Source organism: Condylura cristata, unplaced genomic scaffold (assembly GCF_000260355.1).
Source record: "Condylura cristata isolate star-nosed mole 26May11 unplaced genomic scaffold, ConCri1.0 scaffold00015, whole genome shotgun sequence".
Taxonomy (NCBI): domain Eukaryota; kingdom Metazoa; phylum Chordata; class Mammalia; order Eulipotyphla; family Talpidae; genus Condylura; species Condylura cristata.
Window position 1 is genome coordinate 48,839,369 of NW_004567116.1, and position 18,703 is coordinate 48,858,071.

Below are 18,703 nucleotides of genomic sequence, written 5' to 3' on the forward strand. Positions count from 1 at the left end.
GATTTTCAGGTGGAGAGAGAATGAACTTGCACAAGAATGCAGGCCAGAAAGTGCCAACAAGACACTCACTGTAGCTGGAACAAAGGAATGCAATTTGTGTTTTCTTTTTTTTTAAATAATAGTTTATTTTTACATCATTTTGTGCCTTTTTCTATCTCAGTTGTAATCACCACACGTTTCTTTCTTTTTGTCTTGGTCAATGTATCTTAATCTAGTCTATTTTCAAATAATATGTTTTAGTTTTGTTGTTTCTCTCTATTACATAGAGTATAAAGTGTCATTAGGATACAGAGGAAGATGTTGGACAGAAGTAGGACAGTGTTCAGATTGCATCACTCTTCAAATCTCATTCTCTATGAAACCAGAGATCATAGAATAGAGATGTTTTCTCGAGATATTTTTGGCTGAGCACCAGCAGCAAGGAAGAGGTTGGAAGAATAGGAATTGGGCAGTGTGGAATCCCAGGCTTTGGCAGTGGTAGTTTCCTCAACATGGCTGATTGTTTCTTGTACTATGTACTAATTTCTTGTATGAAATTAGAGGATAGAAGCTCCCATCTGAACAGGATCTCAGATTGAAGGGGCTGTGGGCCTTCTCCTCATCCCTGGCGTCCATTCCAAGTATGGACACTGCTGGACACGAGGGTGGTAAAGGCTACGTCCAAAGTTGGTCTAAGAAACGCTGGTGGAAGGACACTGATATTGTTCTATATAACATATAAGTCAGAAGGAGAAAGACAAATACTGGATAGTTTCACTCATAGGTGGAATACAGAAAAGACAACAAAGGGTCGGACTAAGACAAACCCCAACCAGATCCTTGAAGTCTGACAGCAAAATTGAGGCTACCAGAGGGGAGAGAGAAAATGGGGGCAACATGTGAAGGAGTGCATAAACTATGGTAGAGGACAATGGATGCCTTTGTGGTTAATGTAGCAAGATAACATATCTACAGAGGTGTGATCTTGTACCTCTGAGTTATACGAGTGTTGTAAACCAATGTTACCACAAAAAAACTGAGAAAAAAAATTCCAATCCAACCCAAAAAACCAAAAGAAAAAAAAAACCTGCCCTGTTTTGCTGAATTAATTCAGAGAAGATAGGGTGGAAGAGAGTGAGCGTTCAGGAGTTGGGAAAAAGAAATAGTCTTTTCAGGAACTCCCATGGTTCTCTTTCCCTCCCCGCCTCTCTTCCTCCTCACTGATTATTTGCTCATCTCCTCACCCTCATTTCTCTGCTTCTCCCTTTAGTAATAACAAAAAAGGAATGTCTAACACTCACCAATCAGTGCAGTGACTAGCCGTGCAGACCTCACCCCTGGGGAGTTCAGCAGGGCGTGGTTCCTCCAGCAGGGCCAGAACTCCCTGATGGGAGTTGAACAGTGACTGGCTTCACATTCCTCAACTTCCCTTCATTCCTCCCCACTCTTCATTCTTGGAGCAGGGTGCCCTCCAAGGAGGGACCCCCTTTTCTCAGAGCAGATGGATGTTTCTCTTGCATGCCTTTCATCATGTATCACCATCTCCCATGTGTCAAAATGAATTGTATCCATAATTCATCTCCTGCCTGAGACTAGAAGTAAAGCCAGAGTTCTAGGTAGGATTCCATTTTGCCTATAAGGTCCAGCCAATAGTGGCAATTAAAGGATGAAGTATTTTTGGGGAAGGTCGTCAGAAGAGGATCACACAAAAGTGAGTTCTCAGGGCCTTTTCCTGGGCATTGCCCAATGCCTGGGCATCACCCTTTACACCAGAGAATTCAAAGAAAAGACACAGTGACAAGGATGTCATTTGGGAATTCATTTATATTTCCAGTGGGACTTTATTTAGTCCCCGCAAGGCTGCATCAGACCGTCTGGACACTCATGGCTTCCTTGGGCCAACTGTAGCTGTCCAGTGTAAACGAGTCATAGTCTGGAGTGTAGACCAGAGATCTTACAAAAGCTTCCTTGTCTTTGGGCTCCGGGTAGTAGGAGGCCAGGTTGTGTTTGTACGCGAAGTGGAGTACCTAGGGAAAAACATGTTTGACTGAAAACTGGATCTAAGGAGGGAACTACTTGGGGGTCTGTGGAAGGAGGGGTGAAGAACCCATTATGTTGCTCTCACGGGTGGTGGTCTCTGAAAACCACTGTGACTTTGTGTCTGGGCAGAATGTTATTCCAGAATGGAATATCTACTGGTCAAGTTTGTTCTGCTTCCACCAGCCTCTGGGTCCTCAGCAGTGACATCAGTCTCCCTTGCTGAACTTCAATTTCCTCATCTGTAAATGAGTACTTTCTAGAATTGTGTGAGAATCTAAAATTAGATAACAGGCTCAAAGTGGCCAGTATTAGCTACTCTTCCTTTACTCCCAAATATGGGCGGAACTGAATGAACAACCTGGACTTTTTTCTGTGGATAATAGATTTTTACTTCAGAAAAACATGAATGTAAATAGCTTAACAAGGAAGAACAAGGTAGAACTATGTCCTGGACTGTTGATTCTGTATCTTTCAATAGACAATGTATGGGGAGTATTTACTTTTTGTAATGTATTTTCGGCAATTAGTTTTGAAGGTTATTATAGAAAAATGTAAAATATATATGCTAATAAAATATAATAAACGATAATAAATTCTTATGCCCTAATAATGATCAATGTTGGACCAGTCTTTATTGAACCGTGTTCTGATTCTTTGAAAACCCATCACCTTGGTATGGTCTCTAGACTGAAATTTTTACTTGGGATATTCCATGAGCCTGATTACCCATGGCCAAGTCATCCTGAGAACGGGGAGGAATGTGTCTACTCTGGTCTGAAGGCAGAGTTTTCTCACTGTTCTCTTATAGTCTCCAGAATTCTGGGAGAAAGGAATTACTGGCCACTTTGGAAAAGGAGGTAACTGAATCAGGAGAGTGGCAATTAGGGAAGGTGCCACTGCTGCTGGCTGGCAGAGCTGGGACCCACAGCCTGAGCTCTTCTCACGGTGCCTCACTAATTGACCTTTCTGTATAAATGGGCACTTATGACTCAATGGAAAAAATTCCACCCACATTCTGTTCCACACAGCTAAGGACTTTGATGCCCTTTCTCTGCCTATTGTTTGAGGAGAACTTCAGAAGCTTTCCCAGAACTGGCTTGAGTGGGTGCTGAGTGTGGGGAGTGAACTGCAGACAGGAGTTTGTCACCCAGGCTTTGGGTTGTTTGTAGTGCTGCCCAGAGTTCTGGATATCTCTATAGCTGCTTCCCCTCAACTGTTCCAATGTTAAATGTCAACAGTTGAGCTTTTGAGCCCAGAGTACAGATTAGGAGGCCCCTTACTTTGGTGGCGATTCTCAGAGACACATCTCGAATGGTACTGAGGGGTGGATACAGTCTCCCCTGGGACAGATGCTGTTCAGAGACCTCCTGGGCAATTTGCTGGAGAGAAAAAGAGAGAGAGAAAGAGAGAGAGAGAGAAGAGATACTTGAGATCAATCCAAGTTTCTGCTTTCCCAGAAAAAATCCAACCTATTACCCCAGAGACTCACCTCATCCCTACAAGGCAGGGCTATGGTTCTCACTGTTTTCTCTGCCACCAAGTTACCCCAGAGGAGCTTAATGCTTAGACTTATGCAAGGACACATAATTTCTGTATTGGTTGGCTGAGACTCAAAACAATAAGACTTTCTAAATTCTGGAGGAAAATCACTAAGTCTGTGGTTTGTAAAAACTCTGGAAGCTCCCCTTGACTGGTCTGGCCTGTCACATAGGGATTTCCTGATTTCCTGAGTTCTAACCCTCCTCCCTTATGTCTTGTAACCTCAAGGGTGCCCTTGGGGCTGTCTTGCCTCCCTTCGGGACTCCTTGACCTCTTTTTTCAGCCCTGGCCCCTCGGCCCTGTTCTCACACTCCCATCACTCCTTTCCATTCTCATGTCTTTTCCTGAGCTCTTCCACATGCTCAGCTCTGTGGTGGGTGTTGGGGACTGTGGTGGAGAAGCCAGAGTCTTTTCCCTCCTGGAGACTGGTGAGAATGGACAAGTAAACAACTTAGAACACACAACTTAGTGTGAGATGAGAACTAGGAGAGGGGACATAGAGGCATAGTCAGTGATGTACAGGAAAGGCTTCCTGAACTTAGACTTGAAGGAAAGAACATGAATTTCTTGAATAGGGAGAGGGAAAAGCAAGTACAATTTTTGGGAGGTGTGAGAGAACAAGAAAGAACATGAGTGTGAGATTTAAAGGAACATTGGATGGTAGCGGGTGCTCAGAGTGAAGATGGAGAGGAAAATAGGGTCCTTGTATAGAAATTGTGTGGAGATACTGGACTTTATCTTGTCAGCCTCACGGAAAAGACCTGTAATAAGGAAAGAGACATAATTTGTCCCACGTTTCAAAAGGTCCTCTGTGGAGGAATAAAAGATGGGCCGCTGAGAGGGAAGCAGGATTTCCATGACTAAACCTGCATCTAGCCAAGCTCATGAGGAGGAGTGAAGAGCTGCCTCTGCCTGTGTGTTCATTCTGAGACCTGGAGCATTGGTGATGCTGAACTGAAGCAGGGAGGCCAATTGCCTGGTCCTGGAGCTCACAAGCTCATGACATGGGGGCTATGTAAATGCTGTGTGTCATTTTCCTTGTAAATAACATTGTGGTAGTCATCATGTCTGTTTAATAGCCTTTTGAAGGTGAAGTGAGATAGTACATGTAAATCTTCTGAGGCATTAATTTTTCTGTGGGAAAAGCAGATTCAACTTAAGTCATCTAAGCCCCTTTCCTAAATAGAACCTGTTAAAAAATTTGAAATCAAGCTGTCAGCTCCTTGAGGGGAAAGATCTCACTCACAGTGGTGATTAATAATTACGAGTGAAGAGAGGATCATGGGTGCACAGTTATCTCTTGGGGTTACTTAGGGAAACTCTAACAACTGTGTTTCGGCACAATGGGAATTTGCAAGCAGGAAGTGAGTCTTCAAAATCATTGGTCAAAGGATACTGCTGCCCATGAGAGCAATATGAAATGCAAACACAGTCCTCCCACCGGAGGCTCTAAGAACAGCAACAGGAAGCCACAGCCAGTGTGCACACAGCCTGGAGGAGGCTGAAAATCCTTCAGCCAACATTTGCATGGCCTTTGCAGAGCAAGTGCTTCTGGTCAACTTTTTCAAGGTCAAGACATGGGAAGAAGGAGTCTGGTGCCCAAGGCAGATCTGGAGCTCCTCGGAGAACTAGGGCTGAATGGGGTGGCACAGAAGCCATCCTTGTGTCTGTTGGATTGGGGGACTCACTAGTGCTAACATGAGAGGGAAATGCAGGTGGATGTGAATAATCACAGTAGAACCTTAGGAGCGCATTGGGTATTAATATACTTAATATTTGCATAAATCTCTAATTAGCTTAACCTCCTCACACAGTCATTTCTATGCCTCAGTTTCCTCAGTGAGGATAAATGGGAAGTGCCTGGCATTTGGTAGGCACATAATACATATCAGCATTGATAACTGTTGCTAGTGATAGTTGTTATGGATGTGGGTTGTTATTCTGTAAGAATTCTTTCATTGTTTTCATCACATCCCATAATCCTCTGGGAGTTTTGCTAGTAAGACACCTATGCCAGGTGCACCCCCATCCTGTCTGTGCTCCAGATGCAGGCACTCAGACATGTAGCCCACAGCCCACCCTTCCCCACAGAGAGCTGCCCTCATGGGGCTTTTCTACCACCAATTATCCTGTGATACTCAAAAGCCAGGGTGGAAGAGCTCATTTTCCTGGGTTGATAGTCCTGTTGATAGGCAGCTTTGGTGGCATCTCCTCTGTTTTGGGCATCTATATGGGTACTGCTGGAAGGTAGGGAGCCAGACAAGGAGACTTCCTTACTGCCAGTGCCTCCTGCCAGCACCCCTTCCGCTGATTATTTCCTAGTCCCCTTAGAAGTTACATGTGTGTTTTGAGAGAAGCTTGAGGTTCACTTGAGGTTCAAGCACTTTGGGGATCCATTGTGAGGGCCTGGGTAGGTGGGCAGAAGAGACAAAAGGAGCAATCTCTGGGGGCCCCGATGAGAATCAGTGCCACTCACAGGTGCTCTGGGAGCAATGGGGAGAGTTGGGACACAATACCTCTGCTGTCAAGAGGAAGATCTCATCGGGGATGTGCCGGATCCCACCTGCAATGATTCCCAGTGCCACGCCGGGGAACACGTAAGCATTGTTTCCCTGCCCGGGAATGAAGGTCCTGCCATCATCCAGAGTCACACTCTTGAAAGGACTTCCACTGGCAAAGATGCCCCGGCCCTGGAGGTGAAGATAGTAGAGAGCTAAGATGTGAAATTTGGACAGTATTGGTATCTTAGTTTTATCTCCCAAATGTTGGACCCTTTTCCATTCTCTCCTTTATGCCAAGCATGCTGAAAGTACCAAAACCACTCTGTTCATTTGGCTAGAAAACTCAGGCCCTCTGAGTTACTGGCAGTCACAAAGCTGCTAAAAGGTGAAGCACAGCTTTTTCAACTGTCGCCTTCTGGGAGGGCCTACCTGGGACACGAAAGTTATGCAAATGGTCTAGAGATTCAGGTGCCTGGGTCTTGGGGAGATCGCTGTTATGGGAGAGTCTTGGGCACGTGTTGATGGTCAGAGCTGGCTTGGAGGGTGAGCTCCACTCCTTGCTGCTTCTGTTATCTCTCTGATCCTGATTGCTCCTCAGTGTGTGGGGCCTGCTCTCGGCCTCAGAGTTACTCATAGTCCTCTCAGCCAGGGGAAGGATTAACCCCCCACTGACCTCAGTGATCTGGTAGCACTTCTCAGCTGTGCACTCGGCCTTGCTGGTGGGGTTGCTGAGAGCAAAGATGATGGGACGCTCGTGGAAGGAGGCCATGTCCCTCAGAATCTGCTCCGTGAAGGCTCCTGCGATGGCAGCAACACCTACAGGGAAAGGGGTGTCGTGCAGTTGCCTGCTCTTTATAAATAGCCCGCTCCTCACTTTTGCTGGTGAGGGGGGTTGGGGATAACATGATGGTTCTGGGTGTACACGTCTGCAGAGGGGTGGAAGGACTAGAAGAGAAAGGGTCTTCTGGTTTGAGCTAGCTTGTCATTACCTAAGGGATCACTGGTTGACCTCAGGTCCCTCCCTAGTAAGACATACTCAAGAGGCCAATCCTGGGTATTGTCTAGCCTGGGGTTCCCTGTACAGAGAGAGATGCCACAGCAGGGAGCAATGCTCACTTTGTCTTTGACTAGAGGTCAGCTCTGCACTTTCCCACTGCATTTTCCTAAATCACAAAGCCATCATTTTATGTCATTTTATAACTTTAATACAGTTGTCACTCATTGAAAGCTCAGGCCATTGAGTTGGCGTACGGTAATAGAAAAGTTATTATGGTTACTTAGGTATCCTCCATAAGTCACAGTCTTCACCTGTAAGTCAAGAAGATCAGCTGGGCTGGGCAGTGGGTTGCCACCCTCTTCCTACCTATGATGGCTGTCGGCTTCACCAGTCTCACCACCTCCTCCAGGGACTTCACTTCGGGATGGTCCTGGGCAAACAACTCCTTTTCATGGTTCAGGTGGCTCCTCCCCTGTAGGTAAAGAAGGAACATGGCAAGACTGTTGGGCAGGGCCCTGGTTCCATTTGGAGGCTCTGATAATATTCCCTGCTTTGATCTCTGTTTTGCTTTCTCAGCCTCAGTATCTGATTTCTCAATAGACCTTAAAGTGGAACTTAAGGATTTTTTATGTGTTTCTGCAAATACATGTGGAGAAAGCCTTTCTTTGAGCTGCTAAGATCATAATTTTCTGGGGCAGGACAGAGAGGTCCTCAGGAAGTGCCTGAGTTTGACCAAGATTTGTAACCCCAAGATTTCCATAAACAAGCCTAGGTGATGGGTGAGAGCCTGAAACACCAGGGTCAGGGGGTTAATTTGAATGTAGTTTACAAGTGTTGTTCATGCCTAGAATAATGCTAGACAGACTCCTGGACAGGCTTGTAATGGCTGTAGCCATTTGGCTCCAACTCTTTTCCATTTGTTCAGCTAATGGGTAAAAGGCTGATGAATGGGGACTAATGCTTCTATGACTCCATGGCACCAGTTGACTTCATGAGGACCAAAGTGAAGAATTTAATCTTTGACAATGGGGTGAGCACAATGTGGAAAGATGGGTGGCAGCTGGCAGCCTCTCCTTGTGCTTGAATCATGCTCCTGAATGATCTGGGAATCATTCAGGATGTGTGAAGGAATCTCTAGGCCCCAGTTCTAGAAGAAATCTGGCTCCATCTGGAACAATAAGGAGGTGCTCTCTGCTGTTGTTCTTGGTTGATGGTCCCATATACCCCCTGGATTTTATTGATGTTGACTCTTTCATCTCTCACTGTTGTATGTTAGCGGAATTCTGGGCTATTTATCTCTCATTTGTCCATGCAAACCTCACATGTTAATGATACATTATATATATACATTATATATATATGTATGCCTAGTACTCTGGGAGAGCTGGAGGGGAAAAGAGCACCTACCCTACCATGTGGGAATTGAGATGCATGTAAACATTGATGCAGGAAATGAATTGTCACACACAAGCCAGAGACAGCTTTTTGGAGAGGTTAATTTAGGTTAAGTTTGAAGATAAGAAGTAAACAGAAGGGGTTGAGGATTGAGAGTAGGTACGTGCAAAAAGAGAGGATAACGGAGGAAGGAAGGAAGGGAGAAAAGAAGGAAAGAAGGAAAGGAGGGAGGGAGGAATGGAGGGAGGGAGGGTGCAAAGATGTGGAAAAGAGCACATATCACTTTTGGACAGTTATGGCTTAATATAGATGGAACTTAGTGAAGGGATAATCTTTACTTTTGGACAAAAGCAATTAAGGTTGTTTTGCAATGCCTACTGCTTGAGGGGGTGAGGCAAAAGCCTTCTTTTGCTCTGTATTCTGACTCAGCAGTTTGCCCCTTTGAGACCTCCAGTTCAGTTCCAATGACTGTAGAAGTCAGGAAACATCTCCAGGCTGACGGTACCTTGACAATGAGCCCTTTGGAATCCACCATCCAAATCTTCTTTCTGGCCTCCTCCTTGGGTACCCCTTCTTTTTCTAGGGCCATGACAAGAAGGTGGGCGATGCCCATGGCTGCCTAGGAAGTACCATACATTGGATGTCAGATACAGAGCAAATAGCTGTCAGCCTTTATCAGATTCTCATTTCTTGCTGCCCTCCCCACCCCCCACCCCCAGCAAGCTCAGTTAAATTGTCTTGAGGCATCTCCTGTTCGCCTCCTGGAACAACAGCAGAGAACTCCTGGGGTACCTACCTCACCTGCACCTTGGAAAACAAACACATGATTAGAGAGCTTGTTCTTGGTGATTCGCAGAGCGGCCAGGATCCCCGCCACAGCAACAGAAGCTGTGCCTGCAAAGAGTGGACTGAATTAAATCTCTGGTCACTGGCTCCTAACCCCCAAGAGAAGACCCCTGAAAGATTACCCCACACCTAAAACTTGTGAGCGGACAAGCAACTTTGCATTGCCATTATAAAAGTCAGGCAAGAAGTCATGGGAGGAAACAATTTATGCTGAGAAACAAATCCTGCATTGTTGCTTGATGCTAGGTGAGGGGATCAAAGAATCAGTTGCTACCACCATTATACAGAAACGAAAGGATAAGGACAAATATAGTAGAAAAGCCAAAGAGAGGTGTCAACTTCGGAAAATGGTTTGTTTATGGGACAAATGGATAAAAACCAGATTAAAAGTGAGATCACAAATTAATCATGAGGCCCTCCCTGGTGGCGCAAAAGGTTAGGACCCAGCACTGCTAGCGAGCCACAGCCGTTTCAGTGTGAGTTCGATTCCCAGCCCCAGAGGTGATCCACATGGCACAGCAGACCTCTCCAGTCTCGTCCTCTGCTCCTCTCAGCAGTGTACTTCATTGATCTGCCTGTCCTGCTCCCCACTCTGTCTCTGGTGAAGCCTCTCACAGCCCCTGCACCTTTGGCTCGTACCCCAGTTTTGTATGCATAAATAAATCTTAAAAAGAAAACAAATTAATCATGAGCCATTATGTGGCCACATATCTGAGCTGCTTAGCTCACCTGCTGAGTCCTGCACGTGCTCTCACCAAGGCCAGGGGCAAGCCTGCAAGGCTCGCTCTGCCCGAGCCACAGGCTCCGCCTCAGCTTCATTCAGTCTCCAGCATGGATTCCTCTCTCAATCTACTCCTAAGCTCTCCCAGAGACCTCATCATCTCCTGATGACCACAGAGATTGGACCACATGCTGGTGCCAAGTAGGAGTGTGTGTTTGTCACCTCATAACACCCATAAAGTTAGCCTTAAAGAGTAATGGTGAAGAAAATCTATACAAGTACTTGCACTCAAGTGCTAAACCTGGTTTTCCACTGTGGTCCAAGAGATGGGTAAACCTACATCAATCTGAAGGCAGTTGCTAATGGATTATCTGGATGTCCAGGAATTTTAAAAGACTAGACTAGTAAGATTGTTGATGAGGAAGTCTGGGAGAGGGTGTGTGTGAATGGATCTCATGAAATAGGTACAGAGTGTGAAGATATTTGTGCCCTACATATTGATAAAACCTCACCGAAGGGCATGATGAGAACAGATTTTCAATACTCAAGTGGTTAAAAAGGCACGTCCTGTTCCTGTGTGTGCCAGCCAGCATCTTTCTCCAGCTATGCAGGGTTTGCAATGGGCTTATGTACAAAGTCACCACACTGATGCCGAGCTCCTGCCAGGGCACGTTCTCTAGAAGGAACATCTGCCTGGCAGCAGGATCATTGCATTGGGCTCCTTCCATAATAGACAGGAAGATTTCTCCTCACTGGAATAAAACATATTCTACATATAGATTTTCTTGCCCTGTCTATAATGCTGCTGCCAGCACCCTCATTGGTGGATGCTTGAAATGTCTATTCACCGTCCTGATATCTGCCAGACAACGAGGTTTCTAATTAAGGAATTTATTCCAAAGGAATAGGAATATAGCAGTGACTCCATGCCCACCAAATTCACTGTTTTTTAGTATGTATCCCATCATCTAGGAGCAGCTGGATTTATATTTCAGTATAATGGCCTACTGAAGTTTCACCTAAGTCTTAGTTGATGTAACATTCTGCGTAGATGCATCTACATTATGATTTGACTTAGCAAATAATACACTGTGCTTTTTCTTCCATAGCTACAACACATAAGTTTGGGAGTCAAGAGGTAGAAGTTAGTGGCCCTTGCACCATTTCACCAAAAGAACTCACTTCCACAGTTCGTGCTTCCTGTCTCTTCAACATTGTGCTCTAGAGGATTGGAGGGATCTGCTTTCAAGAGAGAAATGTTTCCTCTTCATGGTACTTTTTTTTTTTTTTTAAGATTTATTTATTTATTCGTACAGAACTGGGATACAGGCCAGAGATGCGGAGGGTGAGAGGATTCACCAGAGACAGAGTGGGGAGCAGGACAGGCAGATCGATGAAATACACTGCTGAGGGGAGCAGCGGGCGGGTTAGGAAAGGTCTGCCGTTCCCTGTGGATCTCCTCGGGGCAGGCGGGGTTCGAACTCATGCGGAAGTGACTTAAGCTTCTTAGTGCTGTGCTTTAACCTGCTGCGCCACCAGGGAGGGCCCTTCATGGTACTTTTTAACAAACTTATTTATAATCCAGACACTAAAAATAATGCACACCTAACTGACAGGTAATGGAAAATTAGCTAGTGTGGACAATCTGCAGTATATACTGCAGTCATTTGAAATGATCATTATGAAGATGATGGGGCAACACAGGAAATGCTGTGAGATTAGTAACTAACATCAGATATTACCTTAATGTAGACATTTGTTTATTTATTCCTATTCTTACTTTACAGACTGGGAAACTGAGGCACAGAGTATTTTGCTATGTGATCCAAGATCATATTATGGAGTGGGGATTCAAACTCAGAGAACAGACTTGCCTTCTGAAAACCATGCTTCCTGCAGTTAGTTGGAAGGAAGAGACCCTTGAATAGCACAGATACTGTGATTCTAATTGTAATGAAAGCACAGACAGAATCTGGAAGCAAACTTAAAATACTGATTAAGGATGGGGGTATGGTTAAAAAACTGGGTTTTCAGTTTTCCAGGGGCTTTGCTTTTTTTCTAGTTTATGGTAGGGGCGCTCCCAGGACAAGGGATGGATTTGTGTCAGGCTTAGGGGTGGCATGTTGGCCTGAGGAAGGGTATACAGAAAACAGTTGTAGCTTATTAATTGTGCACATCAGAAACAGTACCTGAGGCAGGAATATGGGTTGCAGGCTCTGTTAAAGTACCAGAGCCAAAGCTGAGGATGAATGGGGCTTCCTAACACCCTCTGAAGGCCCCCGAAAAGCTCACTGTGAACTCACTGAGGGCCTGCCAGATCACAGACACCAGCATAGTACTGCAGAAGACAGAGTGAAGATGGAATGCATGGCCTCCTGGACTTGGGCAGCTCTGTTACCAAGCCTCAGCATAAACTATAACACAGGTGGTTGGCAGAGTCCATTGTTCAGAAATTGTTACATTCATTTATTTATCAAGCATCAATTATGTACCAGACTCTGGGGTTACTGAGGTTATCCTTGGTATGTTTGGTAGCAAAATAGTTCATTCCCGCCATTCCCGCTTTGTAGGGAAACAAGCTATTGAATAATTACTGGTAGGGTGATAGTTATAAAGAAGTTTTTCATGGTGTACTGTTTGTTAGATGAAGTGTAGAAAAATATCCCAGTATCAGCCCAAATGGCTACTTTATCTTCCATCTTCCCTAGCATGCCTCATGTTTTTTTACAGTTCTGTGCTTTGTCCATGTTGTTCCCACAACTTATAGAAGCTCCTGTGATCCAAATGCATTCCTCTGACAGACATGCTGTGCTTTCTGCAAACAGCATTAACCACCCCTTATTTTCCCAGATGTCCTTTTTATGTAACCCAAATAAACTGCTCTATATCATGGCCAGGAGCTCTGCATTAAAAACCACCAATTGACATCGAAGAAAGCATCAAAAGGCAGTTTAAATAACCATTTAAGTCAGTTTAAATAACTATTTATGGTGGTGTGAATTGCACTGTATGAATCTTCTCAATCTCCAAATGTCTTTTGCCCATTTTTTTCTCAAAGTCCATTTATGTCAGTGACTCCTCCTTCCATTTCTGTTTCTGTACAAACAACACCCATCTTGCTCCTTGTTCCTTAAACCACACTTTAATTTTAGTTCTACTGAAACAAATGTATTGAAGAAGCCTGCAAATGATTTCATGTCCATTTAAGGTCCAGACACTCTGACATAGCGGCATCTGTAGGGAGAGATTCAGTAAAACCGTCCGCCTCTTGAAAGAAGAGGTGCAAAGTATCTACCACTAGATGGCGCCAAAGATACTTCATCAGAGAAACTCCAGGAGACAATGACCCAAATAGTTGGGTCTTTCCCTTTTTGGGTATTGAATATCTTTTGCGGTTACGAGTATGTAGGCTGAACACTGGCATTACCTGCAGAAATTCAGCATTGGACGGGGACTGGAGAGAGTGACATTCAACAGAGCAATGTACAGCTGAGGAAACTGAGATCAGTGTTAGTGGCTTGCCCTCACCATCACCCAGGGGCAAGAGGGAGATCTGGGATGGTGTTCACACTAGTACAAGGGCTTTGTGTTTATGTGACTTCTTCTGACTCTGACTTTGAAGGCAGCAGGAGAGGCCGGGGAGAGCCGAGGGACAGGTGACAGTGGAATGGAGAAGTAAACTTAGCAGGGGTGTAAAGGACAGCTGTGACGCTGGAAGGAGTGGAGAACATAAAACAATGGGAAATCAGACTGCAAAGAGCTGAAAAATTCAGTCAGTGGATTCAAGGGCAACTGCCATTTATTGATCATTCTCACCATGACTTTGGCTGTTTATGCTATTCTGCATTTGCTCATTTAATTTCAGGAGAGAAAAATTTTCTTTTCAGAAAATAGAAACAACCAGGCCAGGATTTCTAAATCCTCTCACGGCCAAGTTTGTATGCCCTCTGTCTCCATGTCCACTGCTCCACCTGTCCTCCTGTGCCATCCGTGAAAGATCGGCTTCTAGCTAAAGCCACGCCAGGCGTGCCAGGTTCTATCGGTTGTGCCTACTAGTTCCGTCATTCTCTTCCGCTTTTCTGCTTGCCCAAGTCCTCTTCCCTACTGGTCACTGACATCAGCACACAACTCCGATAAAGTTCCATTTTTAAAAGTCCATTTTGTTAACCATAGGGTTCCCACCTACCTTATTTCTTACTTTCCTTTACAGTCTAAGAAGTGGCATAGGCTCAGTGCCTCCGTTTCCTTTCTTCCCCATCTCCCTGAAACCTAACCCAATTAAGCAATTGTCCTCATGTCTTGTGAAGGTCGCCAGTACCTCCACCTTGCCAACTCAGTGATCGTACCTTAGCCCACCTCTTCCCGGACCTCTCAGCAGCAACTGATATGGTTGCTCGTTCTTGGGCAAACCCCTTCTGCATGCGCTTGGCTCTAGGGTTCCTCCTTTCCCTTCCACTCACTGGCCACCTCTCTGGATACTCATCTTCACTTTTCCTTCCTGTGATTTCCACGGAGATCATGCTTTGTAGAAGCACGTTACTCTAATATTAAAGACCAGAACTTAGAAGGAAAAAGAGCAGTTCTTAAACCCCATTTTATAAAGTTAGGCAAACAAAGTTCTCTCTATCATTAATTTTCTTGTTGGGAGGTTGTTGGATAATGTGTTAGGGGTTTAAAAATGGGGAAGAAGGGGCCCTCCCTGGTGGCGCAGCGGGTTAAAGCACAGCACTGAGAAGCTAAAGCCACTTCCGCATGAGTTCGATTACCATGTGCCCCGGAGGTGACCACATGGTGTGGCAGGCCTCTCCTGGCTGGCCCACTGCTCCCCTCAGCAGTGTACTTCGCCAATCTGCCTGTCCTGCTCCCCACTCTGTCTCTGGTGAAGCCTCTCGCCGCCCCTGAGCCTCTGGCCTGTACCCCAGTTCTGCATGAACAAATAAATAAATCTTAAAAAAAAAAATGGGGAAGAAGGAAACTGTTTATTCTGTGGCGGTAACTAGCTGGAGAAACCCAGAGGCCCAAGGCTATGTTGTAACGTGATTTGTGCCTATAAGTGCCACAGGTAGCCAAAAAGTGTGACTGGCTGTTCACTATTCATGAGGGAAGAAAAATAATTTTCCCTTTTCAGAGGTAGGCTTCCATAATTGCATTTCCTGAAGATTGAGCCCTGGAGATTTTAGGAATAGCACAAAAGGACAAGCTGAAAATGTGGTTTCGGTTTTGCATTTTATCTTCCCACTTGACAATATTAAAGGAATTTCTATGCTAAGCAACAGATTGGTGGAGAAAAGTGATTGAATTTGCAATTTATCAGGTGAGGTAAGGCTGAAGTTCCAGGTGGTAACAAGGAAGTGAGACTGTCAGGGTCTGGCTAGAATGAGCGTGGGGACTGAAACATGCAGGGTCAGGAGTTCTTCTAGTCTAAGGCCAGGCCTGATGCCACAGCCACGGAATCCCCATCCCACCATTCATTTTTTCATCGGTATGTGTTAGAGACCTATTTTGGGTCTTCTGAAGCTATGCCTTAGATCTATAAGGGTGAATAAAAAGTCTTGTTAGCCCTCCCTGGTGGCGCAGCGGGTTGAAGCACTGCACTAAGAAGCTGAAACCACTTTCGCATGAGTTCGATTCCCGCCTGCCCCGGAGGAGACCACATGGTGTGGCAGACCTCTCCTGACCCGCCCGCTGCTCTCCTCAAGCAGTGTACTTCGTCGATCTGCCTGTTCTGCTCCCCACTCTGTCTGGTGAAGTCTTTCACCACCCCTGAGTCTCTGGCCTGTACCCCAGTTCTGTATGCACAAATAAATAAATCTTTAAAAAAAAAAAGTCTTGTTCACAGAGAGTTAACAACATACTCTCATAATTCAGGTACCTAGTATTATTTACTTATTTATTATTAATCTAGAAGGAACATCTAGATTAACATTACTTCAACCCTATTCTTTGTAAGAAGGGAATTTTCTGGAACCTTTAGATTTTGTAGAGGGCAATTCCTGTCTACTGGAGAAGGCAGGATTAAGTTTATTCTGCCACAATTTGGAAAGAACCGGAAGGGATAACTACAATCTTTTTTGGCTTCTTCAGGGCTTTACCTGATGCACTGGGCTAAAGGGAGGGCCTCTGGAAAGCCAGGGTGAGATGCAAGAGACCCTCAGGAACCTCGTGGCTGGGTGGCCTGTGAGCGAAGGACAGCTTTGGGATGGAGGACATGGTACAGAAGCAGGCTTTGGAGACCGGGGAGACAGGAGGCTGCAGAGACCACTGGGAGTTGCATTGCAAGGTGGGGTGGGGAGAATGGAAGGCTCAGTGTGTGTAGTACTGGGGAGTGGGCAGTGGATCCCTGACAGCCAAATGGGCCCCCTGGTATCTTGTCCATGGGACAAATCAATTGGATGAAATCTTCAGAGCTGGGCCATCCTTCCCATCTGTCCCTTACCCATTGGCAAGTGGGTGCTAGTGACTTTGGAGGCATTTACAAAGTGGTGATCATTACCCTGCAGTTCCCCTGGGTCATGGGGAGGGGTGAGGGCATCCAGACTGTGTGCTGTGGGAGGAGTCTTGAGCCCTTTTAGACAAAGAGAATAACCAAGAGCCAAAGAGAGTTCTAAGCAGACGGGACTGCAGAGTCAAAAATCACAGGGTTGACAGGAGATTTGTAGAATAGTGAGTAATTTAATGAATGCAAGGAAGGTGAAGTTGGGTGAGGTGAGGGTGGCCTCTGTTTTGAGTCATTCCCTCACACTGTCCCTCTCTTCACATCTAGCTGACCCTCTGTAGCGGGCCTCAGCCCCTCCCCCCCCACACACCTCATGTGTGGGCGCGCCAGAGGTGTCAGTGCCAGGTTCTGGGCTGAGCACTGCTATGTGCTGTACCCACTGTGTGTCACAGGGAGGTGAGGTGAGCTGGTTTGGGCTCTGCCAATTGGGACAGAGGCTTCCCGGTAAAGCCTGGTCACTTGGGGGTGCTGGCAGGCCCCAGACACGCTGATAACACCCTTAAGTATTTTACAGGAAAGGGAAGGATGGCGGTGAGGACTAAAAGCAATCAGACCTAGGTTTGTCTCAGTCCAATGTCTGCTGAGCACACTGCTTCACACTCAAAATGTGGAAGTACTTGTTAGGGGGTGGTGGTGACAGTGGCCTGATGGGTCATTTGGGACCCTCTTAGTACCACCTGGTCCCCAGGATGTGGCAGGATCAGGGTCGGGGGAGGCGTGTGGGGAAGTGGCGGTTCAGGGAAGGCTGGGCAGGGGTAGGAGATGTTCTGGAGGTGACAGCTGGCTGGACTTCCTGTCATAGCTATGGGAGCCCTGGGCCTGTGTCACTAGGCCAACCCTGTCCTGGCTTTGCTCCTTTGAAAGGACACAACTGACTTGTACTCCAGAATGGCCATTCTTCTTCCCAGCCTCTCCTTCTCTTCCCTGGGAGCAGAGATGTATCCTTGGTCGCATGTGAAACAATAGTCACCTGAGCCTGCTTTTTCCAAAATTCCTGTGGCAGTTGTCAACAATGAGTCAGTGCGAGGGTCCTGCCCATGAGGACCAGGCCAGGGGGCTTCCCATTGCCTGTGAGTGGGAGGTGGGCCTGAGCACGGGAGTCCATGGTAGCCCTGGGAGCACTTTTCCTTCAAGGCCAGGGGCTCCCGAGTCCTGATCCTACGGTTAGCCCTGTGGCGTTAGGGTCGCAGGAGCCTGGTATGGCAGACCCTTGGGAGACAGTTCACATGAGCACCCCAGCTTCTGCTCAGCTTCTGCTCAGTGCCAGGCAGGCCCTCCTCTCAAGGGGTCAGCCTGGTGGGGTCCAGAGGCTTAGCATCGTCTCTTTCCCTGGTTTACCCTGAGACTGTGAGGCTGGTTGGCGGCCAGCCACATTTTCACGTGGCCTCATGGTGTGGGTTCCAGCAGACTGACCGTGGGTCCTGTGGGGCCGCCCTGGCAACACACATGGCTTGGTTTTGGCTTCCATTTACCACTGTGATTGCTCTCTCTCTCCTTTCTCCAACCCTCTCCAAGTTCCTTTGCTATTTTTGAACACAGTTGTGCAGTTGCATTCCTCTTTACTTTGTATTTGGAAGTAAAAAGGCCCGATTCTCGCATGAGCCTACACACTGATCCACCACTCCTGAAATTCCTCACCAGTCTTTGAGTTGCCCACTTGGCAATGAGGCTGCAGCTCAGAGACTTCTAGTCTTGGATTGATCATCGTTAACTGACTGCTGGCTGTGGGCCCGGACCTCCTCCTTGGGTCTGTAAACTGTGGAGGTGAGAGGAAGGCTTGGGGGGTTGGAGGGTCAGGGCTTTGGGGGGGTAATGGGGGAGCAGGGACACCGCCCACTGGCAAGGGTCCGCAACTTAATCCTGAATAGGAAGGCCCTGAACTACTTCATTCACAGGACTCTAGGTAGCCGGATGCTATGGAAACAGTGGAGAATTGAAAATCAAAATCTAGTCCCAGCTTTGTGTCTGATTGGCCATGTGACCTGGAATGTAACTCTTGAACTTCAGTGTCCTCATCAGTGATGAGGGGCAACAATGTCTGTTCTCTCTGCAAGATGGGAAAGGATAATTTTATTTTATTATATGTGTATATATGTATACACACACACACATATTTATTTTACATCATTCTTCATTTTGTGCATTTTTTCATCTCAGTTTTAATCCCCGTGGACTTCCTATCACCAATT

General features: G+C 46.2%; 1 protein-coding gene across 1 annotated transcript in view; it reads right to left on the reverse strand.

Annotated features, from left to right (window-relative positions):
• Positions 1-1,725: 1,725 nt before the first annotated feature.
• The window catches only part of ME3 (malic enzyme 3, NADP(+)-dependent, mitochondrial), a 189,255-nt gene continuing 172,277 nt past the window's right edge, over positions 1,726-18,703 (reverse strand). The window contains exons 8-14 of the mRNA XM_004683273.2: positions 9,248-9,345; positions 8,957-9,070; positions 7,423-7,528; positions 6,733-6,875; positions 6,075-6,248; positions 3,300-3,398; positions 1,726-2,006 (exon numbers count right to left, since the gene is read on the reverse strand). Coding sequence (XP_004683330.1) covers positions 1,845-2,006; positions 3,300-3,398; positions 6,075-6,248; positions 6,733-6,875; positions 7,423-7,528; positions 8,957-9,070; positions 9,248-9,345 — 896 coding nt within the window. The 3' untranslated portion in view covers positions 1,726-1,844. The remainder of the gene's footprint in view (positions 2,007-3,299; positions 3,399-6,074; positions 6,249-6,732; positions 6,876-7,422; positions 7,529-8,956; positions 9,071-9,247; positions 9,346-18,703) is intronic.